Below are 26,704 nucleotides of genomic sequence, written 5' to 3'. Positions count from 1 at the left end.
ATGAGCCATTTTTAAATAAAAGGCAAATGACTAAAGGAACCCCAGATACATATAGCTCCATTTTATTACTTTGGAAAAGTATAGAAGTAAATTAAAAGGACATTGAGTTGAGTTATAACTATAACTAACAATAACTCTGTAAAATATCAGAGTTATAGCAGTGGTAATTGTATGTCAAGTTATATTCAAATAATGTTTGTAATCTGGGTACGCAAAAGGGGCAAGCTTGGAACAATCAGTATCTGTTGGTAAAAAGTCACTCAAGTTTTTTCACACCATTGGCTTGTGCCCCATGATCCCCATAAGTATTGCCAAACTTAGTTGGGTTATGGAGCGGTGCCCAGCAGAGATCAGTCAACTCCAGAGAGAGGAAAAGATTATAAGGAGTCATCCACAGATGAATCTTATGCACTTCCTCACAACTGATTTTACAGCTACATCCAGAATGGGTTTAAAAAAAAAACAAAAATAAAGAACGAACTTGCATTTATATAGCATCTTTCACGACCTCAGGGTGTCCCATAGCACAGCCAATTAAGTACTTATGAGGTGTAGTTACTGTTGTAACCTAGGGAAACACAGCTGCTAATTTGCGCACAGCAAAATCCTACAAACAGCGGTAAGATAAATGACCAGATATTCGGTTTTTTATAGTGATCTTGGTTGAGGGATAATTATTGGCCAGTACACCGGAAGAATACCTCTGCTCTTTTTCGAATTGTGCCATGGGATCTTTTACGTCCACCTGAGAGGGCAGATGGGGCCTCAGTTTAATGGCTCATCCGAAAGACGGGACCTCCCACAGTACCACACTGAAGCTTCAGTCTAGATTATGTGCACAAGTCTCTGGAGCGAAGCTTGAAGCCATGACCTTCTGGCTCAGAGGAGTGCTACCACTGAGCCAAGAGAAAGAGAAATTACGAGCTGTCCTCGGCCCCTCCGTTGGTCCCCTTCTCTGTTCTTCTCCTGTTGCGCACCTCTGTCTTGTGCACCCTGCAGATCCCAGAACAGCACGACATGCATGCTGTGGATAGTGATGTACCTCCTCCTCAGATATACTGTGGAATATATCCATTGCGTCCCCCATCCTGATGTCAGTTTGAGGGGCTCCAAAATGTAGGTAAATTTGTATGAACATTAGAATTCTCACTCTCAACAAAGAAACCTCAGTCTAAACACAAAGAACTCCCAGCTAAATGTTTGTTTGTCTGAGAGAACTAAGTGCCCAGCTGCAATACCTCACCTTTTATTGAAATGTGTCAATCACTGGTTTAAAGGGCCAAATGAGCAATGGCTGCAACTCGCCTCCGTTTCTTCGGTGTGTTTCAGAAGCCACGTTCAGGAGAAGTTAAATTTGTTTCTGTTGCAGAATCCACAAAAAAGTAAGTAGCTCAAGTGAATTGGCCTGTTAAATATCAGTCCGATGGCTTTAAGTGGCGATAGGTCTTCTCGGTGTTCGTTGCGCGCGCACGTCCAAACGTGCCTAGGTCAAACCCAGAAGTAGGCGCATTGGAGCCAGCATGTGATCCCGCTCCAAAAACTAACTATTTTTACTGCTCACCCGTTCTTGGGGGTTAAAATTATCCCCCTGCAACTGTAAAAACTCATGGGTATCCCTAGTGCCACAGTTGATTTATATGTTTAAAAAAAGACTCCAAATATTTAAAAAACACATATCCTCTCAAGGCAATCTGATTGGGATACAGATTACAATATGTGGGGGTACACAGCTTTAAGTCCAAGCATTGTATTTAATTAGATAATCAGCATGTTGCTCCCATCATATCACAGCACTGGACTAGCTTTCAATAGTACCACTTTAACACTGAGTACTAATTTCGTTCCAGCCTTGGCTTTAACCTGAAGCACAATTTTAGGAAGAGAATGCAGAATTGCGTGTTTTTTTTATAGTACACATAAAATCTAACAAATAAAAGGGAGACATTTTAAAAAGAGCATTTAGGATCAAATGGATCTCTTCATCCTGTGAGCAAAATTATCAGAATTAGCCAATGCCCATAGGCAGATGAATATAAAGTCAGAGAAGACACTATTTTATAAGAACAGGAGCACTATATTTTGTAACGCCATGTATTATTCTCCTTCCGAGGTGCCTTCTGTATAATCTGGTGTTTTTCTTTAACATTACACGGTCCAATTGTTGTGCATTCCTGACGTGAAGTAGAGGTCAGAAGAAACCAGCACAAAATTACTGGTCGTCTTTCTCTTTTTTCAATTTTTTTTTTAAAAAAGCGTGGTATAGAAATTTGCATGTCTGAAGTGTGACAGACAGCATCTAGAATCAGAAAAGAGAAACTTTTTCAAAATGTACTTTATTCAGCTTAAGTAGACCTTTATAAATACAAAAAGGTATATAAAAATATTTGTTTGTATTCAGCAGAGGACTACTGATAAGCCCAGAATGTTACTTCAAAAGTGAGCCAGGAGAGTAGAACCAGAGAACATAAATTTAAATTATTAAAAAGTAATTTTAAAACAGATATCAGGAATTTCTTTACTCAAAGAATGATAAATGCTTGGAGCCAGCAGGGTTCTCTTTAAATATGCAGATTGGGCTCCAATGACATAATCAGAGCCTGATTTGCCATTTTAATCTGAGGCCTGAGTGGGGAGTAGTGGTGGCTTCACTGCTTGGCAAAACCTGCCGGGAACAGTAGCCAGGGCCAGGGCAAGGTCATTTTTTAAAAAAAATTTTTTTAGTTTCCTTCTGGGCCAAGCCTTCTGGGCCAAGAGTAGCAGGGGTGCTCCTCTGGGCCCTACAGGAAATCTTGGGCCTCCCCTGCCCCAGGTTTCCTCCCCCGACTGGATTCCCCTCCCAGAGCACTCATATTGTGCCAGGGACCATACCAGAGTCCCAAGCGACAGCCTCCTGCTGCCTGATTTTAACGGCTGGGCAGCTAATTCCGACGACTTCCCAGTCTGGAAGTCAGCAAACGGCATGCTAATGAGGCACAGCCATTAAAATTGGCCGAGCCAGTCTACTGCTGCCGGACGGACCAGCCTCTCGCTTTGCCTGGAGTTAAAATGAAGCCTATTATGTAATTTCAATATCTTGTGTAAGGTTTTGTACTATGAAAATTCTTACGAATATCAACTTGCTCTGCCTAAATTTTTCCCTACCAAAGGGGATTTTAGGTGGTTTTACGTTTCTAGTGTTTTCAAAATCGTCCATGGAATCATAGAGGTTTACAGCATTCAACCAGTCATGTCTGTGCTGGCTTTATTCTATATCAATCCAAAACTAGTCCTATTGCCCTGATCTCTTCCCATAGCTCTATGTCCCTCTGCTTCAAATATTCAGCTATTTTTCCTTAAAAGACACAATAATCTCTGCCTCATCTACTCCATATGGCAAATCATTCCATGCTCCATCAACTCTGCATAAAGAAACTCCTCCTAAATGCTCTCGTCTCTCTCTTAAATGACAGTTTTAAATTGACAACCCCTCATCACCGACTCCTGAACTCAAGAAAATAGTTTTTCCTTATTCACACTACTAAAATACTTCATAATTTTAAAAACCTCTTAAATTTCCAACTGATGACCCCAGATTCAAACATTTGTGCTGCTCCTTTAGGTACATTATATAACATTACTCTTTCCACACAAGAATGTGTCTCTATAGATCCATTTACTTACTCAGGATAACCAAAAGATATACCTTGGGTGCATGTTCCAAGTATTGTTTCCCTGCAGACATCTGAGTCAAGAGGCGGAACTTGTTGTCTTGGAGCACATAAATACCCTACAAAGTTAATGCAAAGGCAGTTGTTCAACATGTTAAAAGGATAATGGTATGCCATTAGATATGCAAATTTCAATCTAATGTTACTTTCTTATTATAAACTCCAGGACTTAACATTAAACTAGTCTGACTCTCCAGTACATTACTGAAGAGTGCTGCATTGCCAGTAGTGCCATCCTTTGAATGAGACATTTAACCGAGACCCCACCTTCCTATTCCTCTAATTCAGTTGGATACTACGTTTCTCATGGCACTATTCAAAGAAAAGCCGTGAGTTCTCTCTGTATCCTAGCCAACGTTCTTCCTTCGACCACCAAAAACAAATTATTGGTCACCTCATTCTTTATGTGACCTCACTGTGCTCAGTGCAGGTGTATATTGTTTGTATGATCTAGCTGCCGATTTTGCCTACATAATAGTTACAGCATGTCAAAGTAATTCATTAAAGCAGAGACATTTGAGAGAAGTGGTAAGGTGCCATATAAATGCAAGTCTTTCTTTTTAAACTCAAACTAATTTACAAAAAGGCCACACAATTTAGATTAAAACACAGAACAACTATCCATGAAAATACATTAGAAACTCCAGTTGAATGGTTACCGGTTGCATCTTTAGCACATGTTCCATTGTAAAAAAAATGCAACACATTTCACACTTTAATTTCCTGGTGCAAAGTGGCTTTGATAGCAACACATCTCAATTTGGTCCTTATCAGTTTATACCAAGGATTCAACATTTAGATTCATTGTGACTCAAATTAGTGTGAGGAGTTCCTTTTTTTAAAAAAAACTGCAATTAAAAAGCTAGAAGTACAAGAATACCTGCATTATTAATATATGGCATATCAGGGGGAGACAAAAATTGAATATATTAAAGCTCTTGCACTTCCTGTCATCTTTTTCCCATTTTAAATTCATATATCCACATTTATAACAGAAACTGCCAATGTAAATTTATGTTGTAATTACACCATCCAGTGGAAGTATAGCACAGCTACCACTAACAAAAGGATGTAAATATAGCATGACAAATTTACACAGCCAATTTCTTGAATAAATATGGACAAATTCCAATTTAACTTATCTGATTGTAGCCAGAGCATCTCCAACAATAGCTTCTTTTCCTGTCCTTATACTGTTACCTCCAGAGTCCCCCAAGGATCTATTCTTGGCCCCCTCCTCATTTTCATCTGCCCCTTGGCGGCAAAATCTACAGATATGGGATCAGCTGACGACACTGAGCTCTACCTCTCCACCACCTCTCTCCAACCCTCCACAGCCTCCAGGTTGTCAGACACATGCCACAGATTCCATTCCCCTCCCCGGCCACTGTCTCGGCTGAACCAGCACAAAGACTGCCTACTTCCACCACATAACATCAACTGCCTCCACCCCAACATCAGCTTATCTGCTGCTGAAACCCTCATCCATGCCTTTGTCACCTCCAGACTCCCGGTGCTGTCATCGATCATTTCCACATTTTTAGCACGTTATTACAAAGAATATGTTTTTAAGATTTCCATGTCAATGTAACAATAGTCTTTGCATTTAAACCATATTCAAACAAGACAAAAGAAAAATTCTTTATAAATAGTAATTCTTCAACTTTCTCAATAATTTCTCAATTGCAATCAAGTTATACTATGTACATAGGTTTAATGTACATAGGTCTATTCATAAATTCTGTACAAGACAGTAAGTCAGAACTTGAGTTAAAAGGAAACATTTCCACAATACTGGCAAAGGCCATACCAATAGCCACTTTATAGATTGTTCTCAACTCTCATTTTTCCTCTTCCCATGCTAAGAATCAGGTCTATGAAATGTGAAATAAATGAAGGGACTAGGGTCAACAATTACAAATTTATCAGTTAAAGTGATAGCTGCATTTGTTTATGCAGCACAAAATTAAGGTCCCAAAACTGGATTAAAGTTTTAGTAACCAAGGAACTATCTGCGGTAAGGTTATCCAGCATGTTAGTACACCACTTCACCATCAAGAATAGTAGAACATAGGTTCATGCCTGCAATTCTCCACATGGAGAGCTCCTAATCTTGGTCATGCTATCAGAGCAACGACTAAGCAGAGCCCTGTATATCAACACTATGGCAACAGCATGTGGATTTACACTTGTTACAATATGTTCTATTTCTCAAATTATTTATTTTGCCAGTTTTTATGTCCGTGAAACTCAGATTTTTAAAAGACAACTACTTAATTAGTAAGCACTTTAAATACGCTTGAACTATTTACCTGATGGTTAGTCCGAAGGTTGTCGATCTGTTTTTTAAATACACTGGTCCAGAAGTCTTTACAGATGAACTTCATGACATCCAATTCATCCTTGAATCGTGCAGTATCTTTAGTAAATCTGTGATCAAAACCAGACAAAATATGAACATCCAACCACTTTAGTTAAACATAATCAATGTGCTGGCTTTAAAACTTCAGTGGTATTAGATAAGTATGTAAACAAACAAATGTAATTACAAGTTGCTATGATGTAGGAATAGCATACTGCAAACAGTAATTTCACTGAATGAACAGTTACATCTATAGGTTTGTCATCAAAAATATTGGAAGCTTAAAAATAAAGTTTCAGGTTACTAGCAACATACAGTATAACTTTACTATAATGAACCCTGCTTATAATGAATCCCTTGGTTTTAACGATCCCAATGGCAAGACCCAATTTTTTCAATGGCAATCAGCCCTACTACAACAAACACTAAAGCAGGATCTACCCATAACGGTCTGAATACAACAATGGAATTCCAGCGGAGGCTAATTGAAAGATAATCTATTGTACTGCAAATCCCGCTTGACATATGCATTCGTTGCCTGATAAGACAGCCTGCCATCTACACATAAACCAATCGAGCCAACGGGGGAGTGAGGAGGCAACTGCAACGAGGAAACTGGCATGAGGAAACTGCAGCCAGGCAACATATGTAAAGATGGCGAGTAATCGATTGTCTTTGTCTCTGAAAACAAAACTTGAAATAAATCGATGATCTGGACCATTAAGGAAAATCGCAAGTCACAGTTTGCAAAGAACTCAGCTTAGCAAAGAGCACTGTTGCAACCGTGTGGGCCAACTTGGAAAAAAATCAAGTCTGCTATCATTGAAGATGAAACATCGATCCAGAGAACACAAGATCCTGATGAAGTAGACCATCGCTGGTTTAAAACTGCCAGAGAGTGTAACATTCTAGTGTCGGGCGATGTTTTACGCACAAAGGCCAAAAAATGTGCCTGTTCTTCAGGCATCAAAAACTCCAAATGGATTGCTGGATCATTTTACGCAGCGAGTAGTTATGATCTGGAATGCGTAGCTTTTAAAAAGGAATTGGATAAATACTTGAAGGGAAAAAATTTGCAGGGCTATGGGGAAAGAGCAGGGGAATGGGACTAACTGGATTGCTCTTACAAAAAGCTGACTCGGGCTCGATGGGCCAAATGGCCTCCTTCTGTACTGTAACCATTCTATATTTCTATGATTAAGCAGCGACACGATTTAAACTTTAAGACAGTCATCAGCAAAAAGGGTAGAATTGACACGGAGGTGACTTGCACATGGCTGATGGATATTTTTCTATTTCTTATTTAGAACTACATCCAAGAGATGTTTATAATGTCGACAAAACTGGACATTTTTTAAATCAGCTCTTTCCCAATAAAACTCTAGCCAATGCTGACATTGCCTGTGCTGGCTACTAAACAAAGCCAACAGCAAGTTACTTTTCTACCAGGAGGAAGCATGGATGGAACCCATCGTCTGCCCTATTTTTTCCATTGGTAAAGCAGCAAATCCCAGGTGTTTAAAGATGCTGCCGGTAATGTACAGGAACAACAAAAAAGCCTGGGTGACCGGAAACATCTGAAATGAATTGATCAGATCATTGGACTCAATCTCAACGCTGTAAAGTGCTGCTTTTCATCGACAATGTCCCTGCACATCTGAAAGTCAACAACCTGAAAGCAGTTACTGTGTACTTTCACCCCCATAATGCAACAAGTGTTCTACAGCCCGGGGACCAGAGTGTTATTCAGTGCTTCAAATCCTGGTACAAAAAGGGAGATGATGGAGTGCATGGACAATGGTAAAAGCCTTGCACTTCAAACACAAAGCATGGGAGCAGGTGTCAGAAATGGGTCTTGTGAACTTCTTTAAAAATGCTGGGTGGTCTGCAGGAAATGGTGGTCAAAAGAAGGAGATGCTGTCTGTTAGAGGAAAGCGATACACTGGGAATTTCAGAAACAAAATTACAAGAGAACGCATTTGAAGGAAACCTTGCCCCTACACGAGCAACAATTAGCGATGAGGACATTTTTGAATTAGTGACATTGAGCAGAGAAGAGGATGAGGATACTTCTGGTGGCGAGGATGTGGAAGGTACAAAACCAATTATCCCTTCACTAGATGAGTTCAGAAAGACAATCGCAATTGTGTGAAACTTCACAATCATTACCTGGAACTGAGGATTTTTTGGACTGGTTAACAAGATAGAAACAGCGTGCATTGAGAAAAGCACACAATGGGAAAAGCACAAATAATATGGAGCAATCTATGTTGTATAGTTTTTTTTTAAAAACAGAATAAAATGATGTTCATTTCAAATTGGTCGTATCTTTATTTTTCTGATGCAAGAAATCACCAACCCCTAATATAGTGAACACTCTGATACAATGATTATTTTCTGCCAGTCCCGGGGATGGTGGTTCATTGTATTGAAATTCAACTGTAATTCCATGATCTCAGTAGAAAGCCAAGACCACAGCGAGCACAGTTTGGAGCTACAGTGTTGCAGCCCTCTCTCCAACCTGTACTCCCTTTGAGCACAGCTTCCCCGCTGGGAATTAGCCCTCAAGTTTCTTGTATATATTTAAAAATGTAAATCTAAGCAGGTGACAATGCCTTTTCATTGGCTACAAAGCTTTTTTTTGGACAGCACAACACACATTCAAATACTACACAGAACAAGTTGTTCAAGCCCTTAAATCTGCACTACAAATGTAAAACCAGTGCTTATTTTCAATTCAAGTTTTTCCATAGCATATGGATGTACTAACATGCTCTGTCATTGAGTGAAGCAAGTAGGATACAGATCACTGTGCTTTATCATAATTTACTGTTTTTCTTTATTTCTCTTCAAAAACTGCCATTGCTTACTACCTTTCTATTAATCCTTGTCCGACTCTGAATCCCATGTTTTCCAGCTTGGTGACACATCTTCCACTTTCCTAAGAAAAGGAGAGAAAATACTTAATAGTTAAGTAGCTGTCGTACACTGCCAAAGCACATGGAGGAAATTACTTACTGGTAGTAGATTAGCTTTCTCACTGGAGACCTTGTGATCATTCATTACCAATGATGTGGAGATGCCGGTGATGGACTGGGGTTGACAATTGTAAACAATTTTACAACACCAAGTTATAGTCCAGCAATTTTATTTTAAATTCACAAGCTTTCGGAGGCTACCTCCTTCCTCAGGTGAACGATGTGGAAATGAAGTCCTCGAAATGAAGTCGCATTTATAATTCACAGAACAATGCTGGTGATAACAGACAGTTTTTTCAACTGCCCGTTGCCAAGGCAATCAGTGTGCAGACAGACAGGTGTTACCTGCCAGGTCTCAGAATATACAAATCACCAAAAAAAACAACAAACAAAAAAAAACAGAGATAGAGAGGTAGAAACATAGAAAAGACAGCAACTGACCCGTTATATTAAAAACAGATAACATTTGTTCGCTGGTGGGGTAACGTGTAGCGTGACATGAACCCAAGCGTGTATGCTCAAGCTGTCAGGAAATGCGTCAATGCCAGATTCATCAGCCGCACTCAGAAGACAGTCCAGAATGTCACCCGAGCACAACGCAACGCCATCAACGCTCTCAAGACCAACCGCAACATCGTCATCAAACCAGCGGACAAAGGAGGAGCCATAGTCATACAGAACAGAACGGACTATTGCAAAGAAGCATACCGACAACTGGACAACCAGGAACACTACAGACGGTTACCCGCAGACCCGACCAAAGAACACACCCACCAGCTCAACAAACTGATCAAGACCTTCGATCCAGACCTTCAAAGCATCCTACGCACTCTCATCCCACGTAATCCCCGCGTGGGAGACTTCTACTGCCTCCCAAAGATACACAAAGCCAACACACCTGGACGTCCTATCGTATCAGGCAACGGAACCCTGTGTGAGAACCTCTCTGGATACATCGAGGGCATCCTGAAACCCATCGTACAGGGAACCCCCAGCTTCTGTCGCGACACTACAGACTTCCTACAAAAACTCAGTACCCACGGACCAGTTGAACCAGGAACACTTCTCACCACGATGGACGTCTCGGCACTCTACACCAGTATCCCCCACGATGACGGCATCGCTGCGACAGCATCAATACTCAACACCAACAACAGCCAATCTCCAGACGCCATCCTACAACTCATCCGCTTCATCCTGGATCACAATGTCTTCACCTTCGATAACCAGTTCTTTACCCAAACACACGGAACAGCCATGGGGACCAAATTCGCACCCCAATACGCCAACATTTTCATGCACAAGTTCGAGCAGGACTTCTTCACTGCACAAGACCTCCAACCAACACTATACACCAGATACATCGACGACATTTTCTTTCTATGGACCCACGGCGAGGAATCACTGAAGAGACTACACGATAACATCAACAAGTTCCATCCCACCATCAAGCTCACCATGGACTACTCCTCAGAATCAGTTTCTTTCTTGGACACACGAATCTCCATCAAAGACGGGCACCTCAGCACCTCACTCTACCGCAAGCCCACGGACAACCTCACGATGCTCCACTTTTCCAGCTTCCACCCTAACCACGTCAAAGAGGCCATCCCCTATGGACGGGCCCTGCGAATACACAGGGTCTGCTCAGACGAGGAGGAACGCGATGGACACCTACAGACGCTGAAAGACGCCCTAGTAAGAACGGGATATGACGCTCGACTCATCGATCGACAGTTCCGACGGGCCACAGCAAAAAATCGCATAGACCTCCTCAGGAGACTAACACGGGACGCAACCAACAGAGTACCCTTTGTCGTCCAGTACTTCCCCGGAGCGGAGAAACTACGCCATGTTCTCCGCAGCCTTCAACATGTCATCAATGACGACGAACACCTCGCTATGGCCATCCCCACACCTCCACTACTCGCCTTTAAACAGCCACCCAACCTCAAACAGACCATCGTTCGCAGCAAATTACCCAGCTTTCAAGAGAACAGCGTCCACGACACCACACAACCCTGCCGCGGTAACCTCTGCAAGACATGCCAGATCATCGACACAGATACCACCATCACACGAGAGGACACCACCCACCAGGTGCATGGTTCATACTCCTGTGACTCGGCCAACGTTGTCTACCTCATACGTTGCAGGAAAGGATGCCCCGGAGCATGGTACATTGGCGAGACCATGCAGACACTGCGACAACGGATGAACGGACACCGCGCAACAATCGCCAAACAGGAGGGTTCCCTCCCAGTCGGGGAACACTTCAGCAGTCAAGGACATTCAGCCACCGACCTTCGGGTAAGCGTACTCCAAGGCGGCCTTCGAGACACACGACAACGCAAAATCGTAGAGCAGAAATTGATAGCCAAGTTCCGCACCCATGAGGACGGCCTCAACCGGGATCTTGGGTTCATGTCACGCTACACGTTACCCCACCAGCGAACAAATGTTATCTGTTTTTAATATAACGGGTCAGTTGCTGTCTTTTCTATGTTTCTACCTCTCTATCTCTGTTTTTTTTTGTTTGTTGTTTTTTTTGGTGATTTGTATATTCTGAGACCTGGCAGGTAACACCTGTCTGTCTGCACACTGATTGCCTTGGCAACGGGCAGTTGAAAAAACTGTCTGTTATCACCAGCATTGTTCTGTGAATTATAAATGCGACTTCATTTCGAGGACTTCATTTCCACATCGTTCACCTGAGGAAGGAGGTAGCCTCCGAAAGCTTGTGAATTTAAAATAAAATTGCTGGACTATAACTTGGTGTTGTAAAATTGTTTACAATTCATTACCAATGCAATCTTAAAATATTTTGTAATAAATTTTATACAATGAAAGTAACTTGCTGATTGAATGTTTTTTCCACAAAAGGTTGTACGAAAAATAAATTTCCATATGAAAACTACTTTCATTTTCACTGTAGTGTAATAAGTGACACAATCTTTGAAGTACCAACATGCAGTGCTACACCAGTGGTGAAATACCAACTTGCTTCAATTAGCAACTTCAAATTCAATCCCCATGTCTCCATGTTCTTCATCTCAAAAGGTCCATTTATACTGCAGCTATCAGTTGGAGATCTGTACCTGCAGTATCAGTTCCAGTAAAGCAGTACTTCATTTGACTGGCTGGCTCCAACTAGAATTCTCCTGCCTAGCAGAGAGCTGTGAGCATGCACACTTACTAATGGACACATTCAAAGCTCCCGCCCGACTTTTAAAATTTAAATGCTTTGAGTGAGAGAGTGGCAACATTTGCAGCCACCACATTTAAATCAATTCAGAGAAAGTTTAAAAAGTGTTCATAAGGCCTGAGTGCCTCTGAGCACTTTTTAATAAGCTTTGATATCACACCAGAGTGGGGTTATAATCTCTCACCACTTCCCTCTGAAGCTAATGTGGCAGTATAAATACACTCAAATTTACTGCTGTGGGGACACACCAAGTGAAAGTCATGTACCTTCTCATGGAACAAAGCAGAAAAGCAAAAAAAAAATTAGCAGAACCATTATCAAACTATCCCTGCAGGTTTCCCATGAGTAATATGGCACAAGACATATGTGGCCTGGAGGAAAAAAATCCCGGACATTACAAGAGGTCATCAATTAAGAACAACCCATCTGGATTATAGCAATAGGTTCTTTCCATTTTCACCCATTCCATCTTGTAGATGACTCAACAGCATACCTATCGTCCAAGCAAAAGATCAACACATTCATACTTCTAGGTAAAAACTGTTAATGCTGCTCTGTAATCAGACAGAGAAGGCAGTTTCATTTGCTAGCATTACTATTTCTCCCTGCCCTTTCCGCACAGGACTGCAGCTAATGATTTAAATTAGGTTGTTTCTGAAATACTTTTCTGTTCTCTCCCAAATTGTAATACACCTCGTATAACTTGGCAGCAGACTAACCCAATGCAAGTACTTCAAAGATCTCGGAGAAGCATACAATACGATCAAGTTCATAAACTCTTCATTACAAATTAAAGGTTTTCATTTAAGCTAATAGAATTAGATTAATGAGCCATCTATCCTTAGTTATGCAACATTTTTTTTAATAAGTTCAAGCACCTGATTTAGAGACTTACATAAAATCAAGAATTTGAGACCAACAGGAAAGCACAAATACTTTCAAGACATATTGGGGCCGATTTTCGGATAGCGGAGCGGGTGCATTGGGGGCTCGTAAAATGGCGGAAACTCGGAGCGGGTTCGGAGCCCGGCTCCAACCCGCTGACTTCCGGGATCCCCAGTGACTCGTTTGGGTGCGCGTGCACCACCCGAATGCGGGACTCCCGCCGGCTTTATCATTTACATAGTTAGGCAGATAGTTGAGGTACTTGAGAGACCTCAATGAGTGGACATTTTGGCAGGGGTGCAATTTTGAAGGATCCTCAGCGTGTTTTCCGTGCTGTGGGAAACATTCCCTGTTGTAGCAGACGTGTTTCAGCCAGCAGCCAGTGGGAGATGCAAAGGATTATTTGACAAGTGGGGGGAAAACCTCAGAGTGCCCTGCTGCAATAAGTCACTTCAGACAAAGTTTTGGCTGCAAGACCTTTGTCTTTTCACTCAAAATTCTTAATTTATACCCTAAACTCTGCAGTGCAAACACATTTACCTACTTTGTGGACCCCCTCAAACTCACACCGTCAGGATGGGGGGCGCCATGGCTGCATTCATCACTTCATCCGAGGATGAGCAACATCACCAGCCTCGCCAGGCGCACCGCTGACCTCCGCCACAGGCACCTGCACAACAGCAAGGAGGGCAACAACAGAGAGAGTGATGTCACAGGAGGCAATACCCTCGCAACAGGGTTTACAGACCGAGGCTCAGCTTCCTGGACCTCTCTGAGGAGCAGTGCATACAGAGGCTCAGAGTCAGTCGCCAGGTAGTCGCGGACATCTGCAGCCTCCTCCATGCCAGGCCTCCATGCCGAGCTGCTCCTGGCTCGCCCGAGCAGCATCTCCTTACCTGTCGCTGTCAAAGTCACCACTGCCCTCAACTTCTTTGCCTCCGGATCATTCCAGGGTGCCACCGGGGACATCGCCGGGGTCTCTCAGTTGTCTGCACACAAGTGCATAAAGCAGGTCTCTGACGGCTTGTTTCGCAGGGCCTCGCACTACGTCAACTTCCCCATGGACGACCTCAGCCAGACGGAAAGCGCAGTGGGATTCCACGCTGTGGCTGGCTTCCCACTGGTGCAAGGTGTAATCGATTGCACCCATATAGCAATACGAGCACCTCCACACGAGCCAAAACTGTTCATCAACAAGAAGGGCTATCACTCTCATCAACACTCAGCTCATTTGTGACCACCGCAAGAGATTCCTTCACGTGTGCGCCAGATATCCTGGCAGCTGCCACGATTCCTTCATCCTCCGGGAATCCAACATCCTGCCCCTCTTCCACACACCAAACACCTGCAAGGGCTGGCTCCTCGGGGACAAGGGATACCCCCTGCACACGTGGCTCACGACACTTCTGAGGAACCCCACCACTGAGCAACAGCGTCGATATAACAACAGCTACATCGTTACTAGGTCCACAATTGAGCGTGCTATAGGGCTGCTCAAGATGCGCTTCAGGTGCCTTGATCATTCTGGGGTAGCGCTTCAATACACACCAGAGTGGGACGCACTATAGTTGCCTGTTGTGCCCCGCACGACGTATCACAACAGAGAGGGGTGCCGCTGGAGGAGGTTCCATCCACATCTGCCACCCACATTGTGGAGGAGGACGAGGAGGAGGCGGAGGATGAGTACGAGGCGGAGGAGGCAGAGGGGGCGGAGCAACCCATGGACAGAACAGCGGCTCACCTGGTTGCTGGGAGTCACTGATATGTGAACGGTTCTTCTAACATCAGACAGTGTGAAGACTCCAGTCCCCACCAACTGGACAGAGCAGCAGCCACACCAGCCCCCTCTCTCTCCCCCCACCCAACAAAACAGTCCTGCAACTACACATACACCCACTGTAGAGTGACCCAATGGGTGGCATCAAGTGTGGGCGTTCATGGTGAACCGCATGAAAGGGCCTTATTACACAAGCCAGTCAAGAATGGCCAAGACGTGGCAGTAGTGGTGACAATAATAATATTTAATGTGCGATTAACAAAAAGCAAATATAAATAAAAAACATGACAAACCGTCAAACACCCTTGTGCATCCCCTTTGTGCTCACAAAACCTTCGCCTTTCGCTTACGACAACTCCTACGTGGTGCATTCCTTGTGGCTGCAGCAGAGGTAGTAGCAGGTTGCTCTTGTTCATGCCCTGACCGATTAGATGCTTTGGGTCTATGCCTTCTGGGTTTCGGTGCACATGAGGGCCCCTCCAAAGACTGCTTCACCTGCACCTGTGCGGGTATTGGTTGAGAGGGGGGGGGGGGGGGCAACGGGTGAGACGTAGGGGCGCTTTGAGTGGTGTCCCCGCTTCCACGTCCCCTTTCGCCATCTTCCCTCCTCTGGGCCAGGCCCACACCACTCCTACCACTCTGCTGAATGACAGTTTGGAGGATGTGTGTGAAGCCTTGTAAGGCCAGTGCCACAGTATCTGCCTGCCTGTTTAAGGCGGCAGAATTTTTTTTTTTAATATTTGTTCCTGGGACGCGTGCGTCGCTGGTGAAGCCAGCATTTATTGCCCATCCCTAATTGCCCTTGAGAAGGTGGTGGTGAGCCGCATTCTTGAACCGCTGCAGTCCGTGTGGTGAAGGTTCTCCCACAGTGCTGTTAGGAAGGGAGTTCCAGGATTTTGACCCAGTGACGATGAAGGAGCGGCGATATATTTCTAAGTCGGGATGGTGTGTGACTTGGAGGGGAACATGCAGGTGGTGTTGTTCCCATGTGCCTGCTGCTCTTGTCCTTCTAGGTGGTAGAGGTCGCGGGTTTGAGAGGTGCTGTCGAAGAAGCCTTGGCGAGTTGCTGCAGTGCATCCTGTGGATGGTACACACTGCAGCCACTGTGCGCCGGTGGTGAAGGGAGTGAATGTTTAGGGTGGTGGATGGGGTGCCAATCAAGCTGGCTGCTTTGTCCTGGATGGTGTCGAGCTTCTTGAGTGTTGTTGGAGCTGCACTCATCCAGGCAAGTGGAGCGTATTCCATCACACTCCTGACTTGTGCCTTGAAGATGGTGGAAAAGCTTTGGGGAGTCAGGAGGTGAGTCACTCGCCGCAGAATACCCAGCCTCTGACCTGCTCTTGTAGCCACAGTATTTATATGGCTGGTCCAGTTAAGTTTCTGGTCAATGGTAACCCCCAGGATGTTGATGGTGGGGGATTCGGCGATGGTAATGCCATTGAATGTCAAGGGGAGGTGGTTAGACTCTCTCTTGTTGGAGATGGTTATTGCCTGGCACTTGTCTGGCGCGAATGTTACTTGCCACTTATCAGCCCAAGCCTGGATGTTGTCCAGGTCGTGCTGCATGCGGGCTTGGACTGCTTCATTATCTGAGGCGTTGCGAATGTTGTTCATCCTGACTCCGAAGAGCCGTTGTCAGAGCCTCAGTGGACTCATTGGTGAGCCGTGCTTGACACTCCATGGAGGCTAGCCGTCCCTCCATCGCAGACATTCCTGCACTTACCCGCGACACTATCTCAGAGATGCCCTCACGTCCCTATGACAGTATCTCAGAGATGCCCTCCCTTATCTGTGCCACCATTCCACTCATGCAGGAGTTGGACTCTTCCATCCACTGCATGATTGTGGAGAGTGCGCGTGGCACCTGTTCCAGCACCTCGCAAATGTGCTGCTGCCGCTCGATCATTCTCCTTTTCATGGATGGCCCCCAGGGTTCAGGATCTGTGTCCAGCTGAGCAGAGCCTGGAGAAGACTGCTCCCACTGACGCAACTCTCCACAGCTGCCCCTGCCACCAGTGTCTGCTCGTGCTCACGTGTGTGGTGACTCACCATGTGCAACCCCAACTAACTGAGGATGGGGACCCACCGAGGTGTGTGTATCTGTGCTGATAGATGGCTCGCTCAGATGTGACGGTGCCCCCTCAGAAGCCGGCAGGTCTTCTGAGGAATCGCCCTCCGCCGTCACAGTGGTCGCTGAAAGTCCTGTAAGAGAACAGAAGGCGATATTAAGCATGATGACAGATGTTGAGGTACTGAAGATGGCAAGGCATGTTAACATCAATTGCTATTGTGTATGCTGAATGTTAAATGGACAGGCACTCGAGGGTGCGGCTCAGTTCCAGCGCCTCCTGCTCCACCTCTGTGAGGACGACCAGATGTTGCAGCCCCCCTCCGGTCCTCGCCCTCTCCCGTGCATTCTGGGCTCTCTTCTCCCATAAGGGGAGAAAGTAGGCGTGAGTGAGTGATGGTGACGTAGCCAACCGCTGAATGCATTGGATTGGGTGCGGCTGACCGTGAAAGATGCATCAGAGGGTGAGTATGAGACAGAGCCATAACATTGTATGAGGATTGGGTTGAATGGTAGTGGTGGGATGAGTACTGGGGAGGTGAGGAAGTGGTGAGTAAGTGCAGGCAAGTTGAGGATGAGGTTTGAGTGGGTGTGAGGAGTGATGTGATAGAGTAGTGTTGGCAGTGCAGAATGAGTTGTGGGGTGGGGGCGGTGATGTGGAAGACGGAGTGTAGGAGAATGAGTAAGTGTACTCACTTTGGCTGACCTAGCTAGGTCATTGAAGCGCTTCCTGCACTGTATCCAGTTGCAGGAGACGTTGCTGCTGGTAACCTCCTCTGCTACTGTGAAGAACATGCTACTAAGGAAAGAGTAGGGCCTATTAGAGACCAAAAAGGTAACCTATATGTGGAGGCGGTAGATGTGGGTGTGATTCTTAATGAATACTTTGCATCTGTCTTCACAAAAGAGGGGGACGATGCAGAGATTGTAGTTAAGGAGAAGTGTGAAATACTGGATGAGATAAACATAGTGAGAGAGGAAGTATTAAAGGGTTTGAAAGTAGATAAATCACCAGGCCTGGATGAAATGTATCCCAGGCTGTTAAGAGAAGCAAGGGAGGAAACAGCGGAGGCTCTGACCATCATTTTCCAATCCTCACTGGCTGCAGGTGTGATGCCAGAGGATTGGAGGACTGCTCACGTTGTACAAAAAGGCAGAGATAGACCGAGTAATTATAGGCCAGTCAGTCTAACCTCAGTGGTGGGCAAATTATTGGAATCAATTCTGAGGGACAGCATAGTCATTTAGAAAGGCACAGGTTAATCAAGGACAGTCAGCATGGATTTGTTAAGAGGTCGTGTCTGACTAACTTGATTGAATTTTACGAGGCCGTAACAAGGAGGGTCGATGAGGGTAACGCGTTTGATGTAGTGTACATGGATTTTAGCAAAGCTTTTGACAAGATCCCACATGGCAAACTGGTCAAAAAAGTAAAAGCCCATGGGATTCATGGCAAAGTGGCAAGTTGGATCCAAAATTGGTTCAGTGGCAGGAAGCAAAGGCTAATGGTTAATGGGTGTTTTTGCGACAGGAAGGCTGTTTCCAGTGGGGTTCCGCAAGGTTCAGTACTAAGTCCCTTGCTTTTTGGGGTATATATTGATGATTTGGACTTGAATATGGGGTACTTGATCAACAAGTTTGCAGATGATACAAAAATTGGCCATGTGGTTGATAGTGAGGAGGAAAGCTGTAGACTGCAGGAAGATACCAATGGACTGGTCAGGTGGGCAGAAAAGTGGCAAATGGAATTCAATCCAGAGAAGTGTGAGGTAATGTATTTGGGGAGGGCAAATAAAGCAAGGGAGTACACAATAAATGGGAGGATACTGAGAGATGTACAGGAACAAAGGGACCTTGCAGTGCATGTTCTCGGATCCCTGAAGGTAGCAGGACAGGTAGATAAGGTGGTTAAAAAGGCATACTTTCCTTTATTAGCCGAGGTATAGAATACAAGAGAAGGGAGGTTATTCTAGAACTGTATAAAACATTGGTTAGGCCACAGCTAGAATGCTGCGTACAGTTCTGGCCACCATATTTCAGGAAAGATGTGATTGCACTAGGGAGGGTACGGAGGAGATGGATGTTGCCAGGGCTGGAGAATTTTAGCTATGAGAAAAGATTGGATGGGCTGGGGTTGTTTTCTTTGGAACAAAGGAGGTTGAGGGGAGATTTAATTGAGGTGTATAAAATTATGACAGGACTAGATAAGAGTGGATAGAGAGGATCTATTTCCCTTAGCAGAGGGGTCAGTGACCAAGGGCATAGATTTAAAGTAACTGGTAAAAGGATGAGAGGGGAGCTGAGAAGAATTTTTTTCACCCAGACAGTGGTAGGGGTCTGCAACTCACTGCCTGAAGGTGGTGGAGGCAGAAACCCTCAACTCATTTAAAAAAGTACTTGGCTATGCACTTGAAGTGCTGTAACCTACAGGGCTACGGACCAAGTGCAGGCTAGCTCTTTTTCAGCCGGCGTGGACACGATGGACCGTATGGCCTCCTTCTGTGCTGTAACTTTACTTGATTCCATGCTACATTCTGTACTTCTTCAGAATGAGATCTTGACTGATTTTAGCCTTATTCCTAAAGAAAAACTGATCATTAAACTACAACATTTTTAGTCTCAGAACCTTTTTAATGCCTTTTAAAACTATGTAGTCAAGAAAATCAGTCAATGTACACAGATCAAGCATTTTCCAACTGGAGTCACTGATTTTTAGTGACCTGTAAATTGCATTTCATTGCTCATAAGCTAAAATAAGGAAGGATTAGTGTTCAGATTTGCATTTCTAGAGGTAATAACTTCTTTGCATTACAGTTTTCACTGTATTCAAGTTGACTCAGTGTGGATCTACTGTACAGTCTGTCCATTTTGTTTTTGACCATGTAAAAATCTCTACATTTTTTCCTCAGGTGACATACCAACTGAAGTCAAAAGGTAGGACTTGCCACCTACTCCCAGTGCCACTCTGAACTGGCCACAAGGAGTTACACAATGATTCTTACACTGTATTTTCCTCCTGTGTTGGAGCTGATCTCTGGCACCTCTCCACAAGAATAAGCTGCAGTTGGTGGCTCAGTGACACAGGAGAAATCATACAAGAGAATCACTACATTCATGATTTTAAACCTCTAGTGTTGATTTACCATGAAGAAGAATTCATAGTACTAAAAAGAAGTCCGTACCAAGGATGTTCAACACAAAATATTGTGTGGCATCTATTAAAATGCCCCCCATTTTGACCTGGACTTTTTCCACACACAGTGAATACCAAAAGCTGAACATAGCCAATACAGGCGTCTTCTTTTCATACTTTCATAAATTTACCTTTAGTTCTTTTGGTTCCGTGTCTTGCAACACATTACTTAATTGGTAGACTATAGTTTCAAGCCAAGAACATCAAATTTCCTACAATTCTTCTTTCATCACAATAACCTGTTGGCAACTTCAATTCTTCTACCATCTTAACAAATCTATTTAAGACTATTTTTATCCTTCTGTTTTTTTGTTTGCTTTCTTTCGCTCTTCCTGTATTACATACAACTTCCAGCCTGAAATAAGGGTAGGGAACTTCCTTCCTGCCTAAGCTGCTCTGCAATCAGCTATTTGGACACATATGTTAGTTGCACAGCAGTGACTTGATCTCACTATTCCTTCTCTATTGGGAAATATCAATAGATCAGCTGGATACCCACACCACTTCCAACTGTTATATCCTGCAATACAGCATTTACAGGGTAACTCCTGTCATACAGAATTTTTTGTTGAATCTTTTTGCATTTGTGAACACTCAATTTAGTGATATAACTTGTGTCAAAGTGCACCCTCATGTCAGATATATACCAGATCAAAAAGATACTTCCCTGATGGCAATGATTGTAGCCTCTTAACAAAGGAAGTGGCACCATTACTTCTCTCTTTTAAAAAAAAGTTACAATTATAATGATCAACTTGAACAGTTTTCCACATGAATACATGTATTCAGTTTTTTAAAGAAAAAGTATTCCTGTTTATGCAGTAGTGAGTGCATGGCGCAAACAGGCTTGAATGAATTACAAAGAAAGCATTCACACATCATCCTTAGTCCCAATGTGAAGTGATTCCTGCTTTGCAGCAATACTAACAGTGGTGTATAAACAGGGTGGCTGGGAAATCGATTCAGTGCCAGCTGATTTCAAATCCAACTGCAGATCTCAAATTGCAGTGTAAATGTGGTCTGCTGCAAGTCAGATCCCAAAGGACAAATTTTAAGCAGGGCAAGAAGTAAAAAAATGTAATGCAACAAAAGAATCCCGAATTGTTTGTCCTTCTAGGAGAGTGTGTAACAAATCATTTTAAACAAAAAAAAATGAAATGTTTCCTACCCGTGCATCATAACCCAAGGAATCCCCAAGAGGTGAAATTGTTTTTTGAAGGTGCCATTGTGAGTGTTGCCTATAAACTCAGAATCCAGGAGCAATTCACTCCACTTTCATTGATGGAGTATAAATGCACCACATCACACAATACAAGGTTACTGAATCACAAGTCTGTTTCAGGGTCTGGGTTAGTTAACCAAAAACAAATGACAAGAGCTGCATGTACAAACCATCATTTCACCACAGTGCAAACTGCCAGTATATTACTACCAAAAGACTACAAGTTTACTGCTTTGTATGTGAACAAACTATATTCTTTAAAATGCAAATGGCTCCAAGAACACAGAAAAAGCAATCAGAATTTTAATCGAATGCCTACAACATACACTGTATGTGGTTATTCTTGGGGAAAGGGATTTTACCACTGATTTAATGACCATTTCCAAAATACTGTGCGGCTCAGTATCTGACAGGATCAACAGCAATAACTTGCATTTATATAGTACCTTTAAATGTAGAAAAACATCCCAAATCACTACACAGAGATGTGACCAAAAATTGGATATCGAGCTGAAGGAGGAGATATTTTAATGGGTAACCAAAAGCTTGGTCGAAGGGGTGGATTTTAAGGTGGATCTTAAAGAAGGAGAGGGAGATAGTGAAGCAGAGAAAAATCCAGAGCAGGAAGCCTAGGCGGTTGATGACACAGCCACCGACGGTGCAGCAAAGAGAAGGAACCATGAGGCCAGAGTTAGAGGAACAGAGAACTTGGTGGGGGGAAGCTTGTAGGGCTGGAGGAGGTTACAAAGATAGGGATGGGCAAGACCTTGGAGGCATTTAAACATATCGATGAGAATTTTAAATTTGCACTGGGGGACTGGGAGCCAATATAGGTCAGTAAGGACAAAGGTAATAGGTGAGTGGGATTTGTTGCGGGATAAGGTACAGATAGGAGAATTGCAGTTTATGTAGGGTGGAGGATGGGAGGCCAGCTAGAAGAGCATCACAATAGTCAAGCCTGAAGGTGACATAAACGTGGATGAGGGATTCAGCATCAGATGGGCTGATACGGATGGAGATGGGCAATGCCACAGGAGGTGTAAATAGGCCGTCTCCATGATGGGATTGGAAGCTCAGCTTGGGGTCAAATAGGACACCAACGTTGTTAACAGTCTTACTTAACCTGGGACAGGAGCCTGGGAAAAGGATGGACTCGGTTGCATGGGTACGAAGTTTATGGTGGGGGCCAAAATCAACTTCGGTCTTCCCAATCTTTAAACTGGAAGAAATTTTAGCTCATCCAAGACTGGTATTGGACAAGCAGTTTGACAGCACAGCAGTAAAGGGATCGAAATCTCAACGCCTTCAGACCTTCTCAAAATGTTTGTCACCAGAGTCAGCAAGTGCATAGAGGTTAACAGCTTAGATGGCTCTTTGCTAAGGCAAACCAAAAGTAATCCCACTGCTCTGTTCTCTCTCCATGACATTGTTAAATGCCCCGCTTCAAAATTTATCCAATTTTTCCTTAAAAGATGCAATCGTCTCTGCTTCAACCACTTCCCGTGGCATAGCATTCCATGGTCCAACAACCTTCTATATAAAGAATTTTTTCTAACATCTCTCCTAATTCTGACCATTTTAAATTGATGACCCCCCCACTAACATCCCATCCAGAAAAAATAAATAGTCTTTCTCTAATCACTCGCAGTGTTGGCCAATAGAAATCGCTGACTAGGCACAGGTGTGGTTATGGTGACACTGTTAGAGCCACATGCACTAATTTTAGTAGAAAATGCCTTACCTACACTCCCATAATACAAGTACGTTAACTTTTTTTAAAAATTCATTCTCGGGATGTGGGTGTCGCTGGCAAGGCCGGCATTTATTGCCCATCCCTAGTTGCCCTTGAGAAGATGGTAGTGGGCCTTCTGTTTGAAGCACCTCAGTCAGTGTGGTGAAGGTGCTCCCACAATACTGTTAGGTAGGGAGTTCCAGGATTTTGACCCAGCGACAATGAAGGAACGGCGATATGTGTCCAAGTAAGGATGGTGTATGACTTGGAGGTGATGGTGTTCCGAGGCAGCTGCTGCTCTCATCTTTCTAGGTGGTCAAGGGTTTGGGAAGTGCTGCCGAAGAAGCCTGGACGAATTGCTGCAGTGCATTTTGTAGATAACAACTTTTGTTTATATTGTGCCTTTAACATAGTAAAACATCCCAAGGCGCTTCACAGGAGCGTTTTCAAACAAAATTTGACAATGAGCCACATAAGGAGATATTAGGACTGGTGACGAAAAGCTTAGTCAAAGAGGTAAGTTTCAAGAAGCGTCTTAATAGAGGAGTGGTAGAGAGGCGGAGCGGGTTAGGGAGGGAATTCCAGAGCTTAGGGTCTCGGCAGCTAAAGGCACGGCCGCCAATGGTGGAGCAATGAAAATCGGGGATGTGCAAGAAGCCAAAATTGGAGGAGCACAGAGATCTCAGAGGATTGTAGGGCTGGAGGAGGTTACAGAGTATGGGAGAGGCGAGGACATGGAAGGATCTGAAAACAAGGATGAGAATTTTAAAATCGAGACGTTGCTAGACTGGGAGCCAATGTAGGTCAGCAAGCACAGGGGTGATGGGCGAACGGGACTTGATATGATAGTACACATTGCAGCCATGGTACGCCGATGGTGCAGGGAGTGGACAGAATGCCAATCAAGCAGACTGCTTTGTCCTGGATAGTGTTGAACTTCTTGAACATTGTAAACAATTTTACAACACCAAGTTATAGTCCAGCAATTTTATTTTAAATTCACAAGCTTTCGGAGACTTCCTCCTTCCTCAGGAGGAAGTCTCCGAAAGCTTGTGAATTTAAAATAAAATTGCTGGACTACAACTTGGTGTTGTAAAATTGTTTACAATTGTCAACCCCAGTCCATCACCGGCATCTCCACTTCTTGAACATTGATAGAGCTGCACCCATCCAGGAAAGTGTAGAGTATTCCATCGCATTTCTGACAGTGACTACACTTCAAAGAGTATTTCATTGGCTGTAAGCCACTTTGGGACATCCTGAGATTGTGAAAGGCACTATATAAATGCTAAAGTTCTTTCTTTCTTTCTTTGACTTGTGTCTTGTAGGTGGGTAGAGGGACTTTGGGGAGTCAGGAGGTGAGTCACTCGATGCAGAATACCCAGCCATTGACCTGCTCGAGTAGCCATAGCATTTATTTGGCTGGTCCAGTTCAGTTTTTGGTCAATGATAACCACCAGGATGTTAATGGTGGAGGATGCAATGATGGTAATGCCATTGAAGGTCATGGGGAGGTGGTTAGGCTCTCTCTTGTTGAAGATGGTCATTGCCTGGCACCTGTGTGGCACAAATGTTATTTGCCACTTATCAGCACAAGCCTGGATGTTGTCTAGGTCTTGCTGCATGCGGCCATGGACTGTTTCATTATCTGAGGAAATGCCAATGAAACTGAACACTATGCAATCATCAGCGAACAGTTCCACTTCTCACCTTATGATGGATGGAAGGTCATTGAAAAAGCAGATGAAGATAGTTGGGCCTAGGATCCTGCCCTGAGGAACTCATGTAGCGATGTCCTGCTGTGTTGATTAGCGTCCAACAACCACGATCATCTTTCTTTGTGCCAGGTATGACTCCAGCCATTGGAGTTTTCCCCCTGATTCCCATTGACTTCAGATTTACTAGGGCTCCTTAGTGTCACACTCGGTCAAATGTTGCCTTGATGTCACATATGTATATTTACTTAACAAAAATCTACCACTATTCACTGCAAAACTTTGTAGTCTTGTGGAATTCTGCCATGAATTTATCAGACATAACACATGTGCAGCCTCTAGGTTTTTGTCCAGCAGTTGCGAGCAATACTTTGACTTCCTCAGTGTGATTGCTGAGAATATTAACACGCACAATCTGATGCATTAAACCCACCCTTTGCTATGATGTGCCCCGTTGGAGCTGCTCATTATTGGCTGGACTTGCTTTCTACTGCTGACCTAGAACAATTATTTTGATTGGTAGAGCTGACCACAATGACAGCTCCCCTCTTCATACACTGTTGCTAGTGTTTCCACAGTGTTGAAGTCCAGCATTTTCACACATGTTACACACTGTTTTAGGGTTACAGAACCAAGGTGGGTAGGTGGAGTTAAGATACAGATCAGCTATGATATAATTGAATGGCAGAACAAGCACAAGGGACTGAATGGCCTACTCCTGTTCCTATTTTCCTTAGCAAGTAATCCTTAAACAGTAACCAAAGCACAAACAACCAAAAAACACTTGCACACACAGCTTTCCATCTCACCATTTTACCAACAAACGCACAAAAAGGTTAAAGTACATATGCATACGCTGTGCAAATATGAGTATTGAGATCACATGCACAACGTGCACAACGATGGTGTCCATTACTCATTTATTATTTACTAATCAAAAGAGCAATTAGCCACATCTGGATTCCCAATTAGCCACTTGTGGCTAGTAGCTAATGTATTGGACAACCCTGCATTATCAAAACCCTTCCTATAATGTGGGTACATATGGACTATGCCCAATAGGCAATGGATAATGGGGGATCTGAAAGGACTTTTTAAAAATTAACTTGATATATAAATATAGAAACAAGCGCAAATGCCCATAATTCTGTTACTGTGACACCCAACCGAAAGCAAGATTCCCTCCGCTGCTTTTAAGCTCCAGTCCGGTCCTTTCTCCCACCCTGTTCCCCTCCCCTCCCCTCCCGCCGCTTCCTCACCATCTCGCCCTGCTCAGACGATTTATAAACGTAAGAAACGATCTCCGTGTGAAGCAGCTGGAAGAGAGCCTCGTCTGCCATCTCCTGCTTGTTCATCCTTCAAACGGTAAGACCAGGCCGAGGGCTACCGGTCAGCAGTGAACTCACCAGCAACGAGCCGACCTTACACCGCACCGGCTCCAACTGACAGTTCACAGCCCGTGACACGTTACCATCCCAACACAGCCGCGCGAGCTCCCGGCCGGCTAACGTCACGTCCTGTCCTGTCCTGTCGCCCTTGCAGAAACAGTTCTTCCAAGAGACGAGGAGCTGCTTGCATTCGTAGGTTTACTGTTCATCTGGATGGTTCTGAGCAATTTATTCACTTTCAGAAAAAAAAAGTATTTTCCATACACTTAAATTTCTACAACTGTGAAGCTTTCCGCGACCGGTGGGCACCGCAGGGGCTGGAGTGCATCCTGAGCGAGGAGAATAAAATTTTAATTTGAAAACTTGGTTTTGGTTCTTTGGGTTTTTAGTTTTTAAGCACACCCTACACCCCCCCCCTTCTTATAAAAGGGGGGCCTAATTTGGAAAAAAAAAAGAAAAAATGTAAAAAAAA

At 43.9% G+C, this 26,704-nt stretch overlaps 1 protein-coding gene across 3 annotated transcripts in view; it reads right to left on the bottom strand.

The window, feature by feature from the left end:
• Nucleotides 1–26,369, bottom strand: part of trappc6b (trafficking protein particle complex subunit 6B) — a 40,224-nt gene extending 13,855 nt beyond the window's left edge. Inside the window, exons 1-4 of one of the 3 annotated variants that reach the window (XM_067991515.1) lie at nucleotides 26,251–26,369; nucleotides 8,943–9,010; nucleotides 6,020–6,137; nucleotides 3,683–3,766 (exon numbers count right to left, since the gene is read on the bottom strand). In XM_067991515.1, the coding sequence (XP_067847616.1) occupies nucleotides 3,683–3,766; nucleotides 6,020–6,137; nucleotides 8,943–8,977 (237 nt within the window). In that variant the 5' untranslated portion in view covers nucleotides 8,978–9,010; nucleotides 26,251–26,369. Of the gene's footprint in view, nucleotides 1–3,682; nucleotides 3,767–6,019; nucleotides 6,138–8,942; nucleotides 9,011–16,963; nucleotides 17,054–26,103 lie in introns of those variants that run through there. The other 2 variants (XM_067991513.1, XM_067991514.1) reach the window with 2 other exon arrangements.
• Between the last annotated feature and the right edge of the window lie 335 nt (nucleotides 26,370–26,704).

Source organism: Heptranchias perlo, chromosome 10 (genome assembly GCF_035084215.1).
Source record: "Heptranchias perlo isolate sHepPer1 chromosome 10, sHepPer1.hap1, whole genome shotgun sequence".
Lineage (NCBI taxonomy): Eukaryota > Metazoa > Chordata > Chondrichthyes > Hexanchiformes > Hexanchidae > Heptranchias > Heptranchias perlo.
This window is presented reverse-complemented; position numbering and strand designations above follow the sequence as displayed.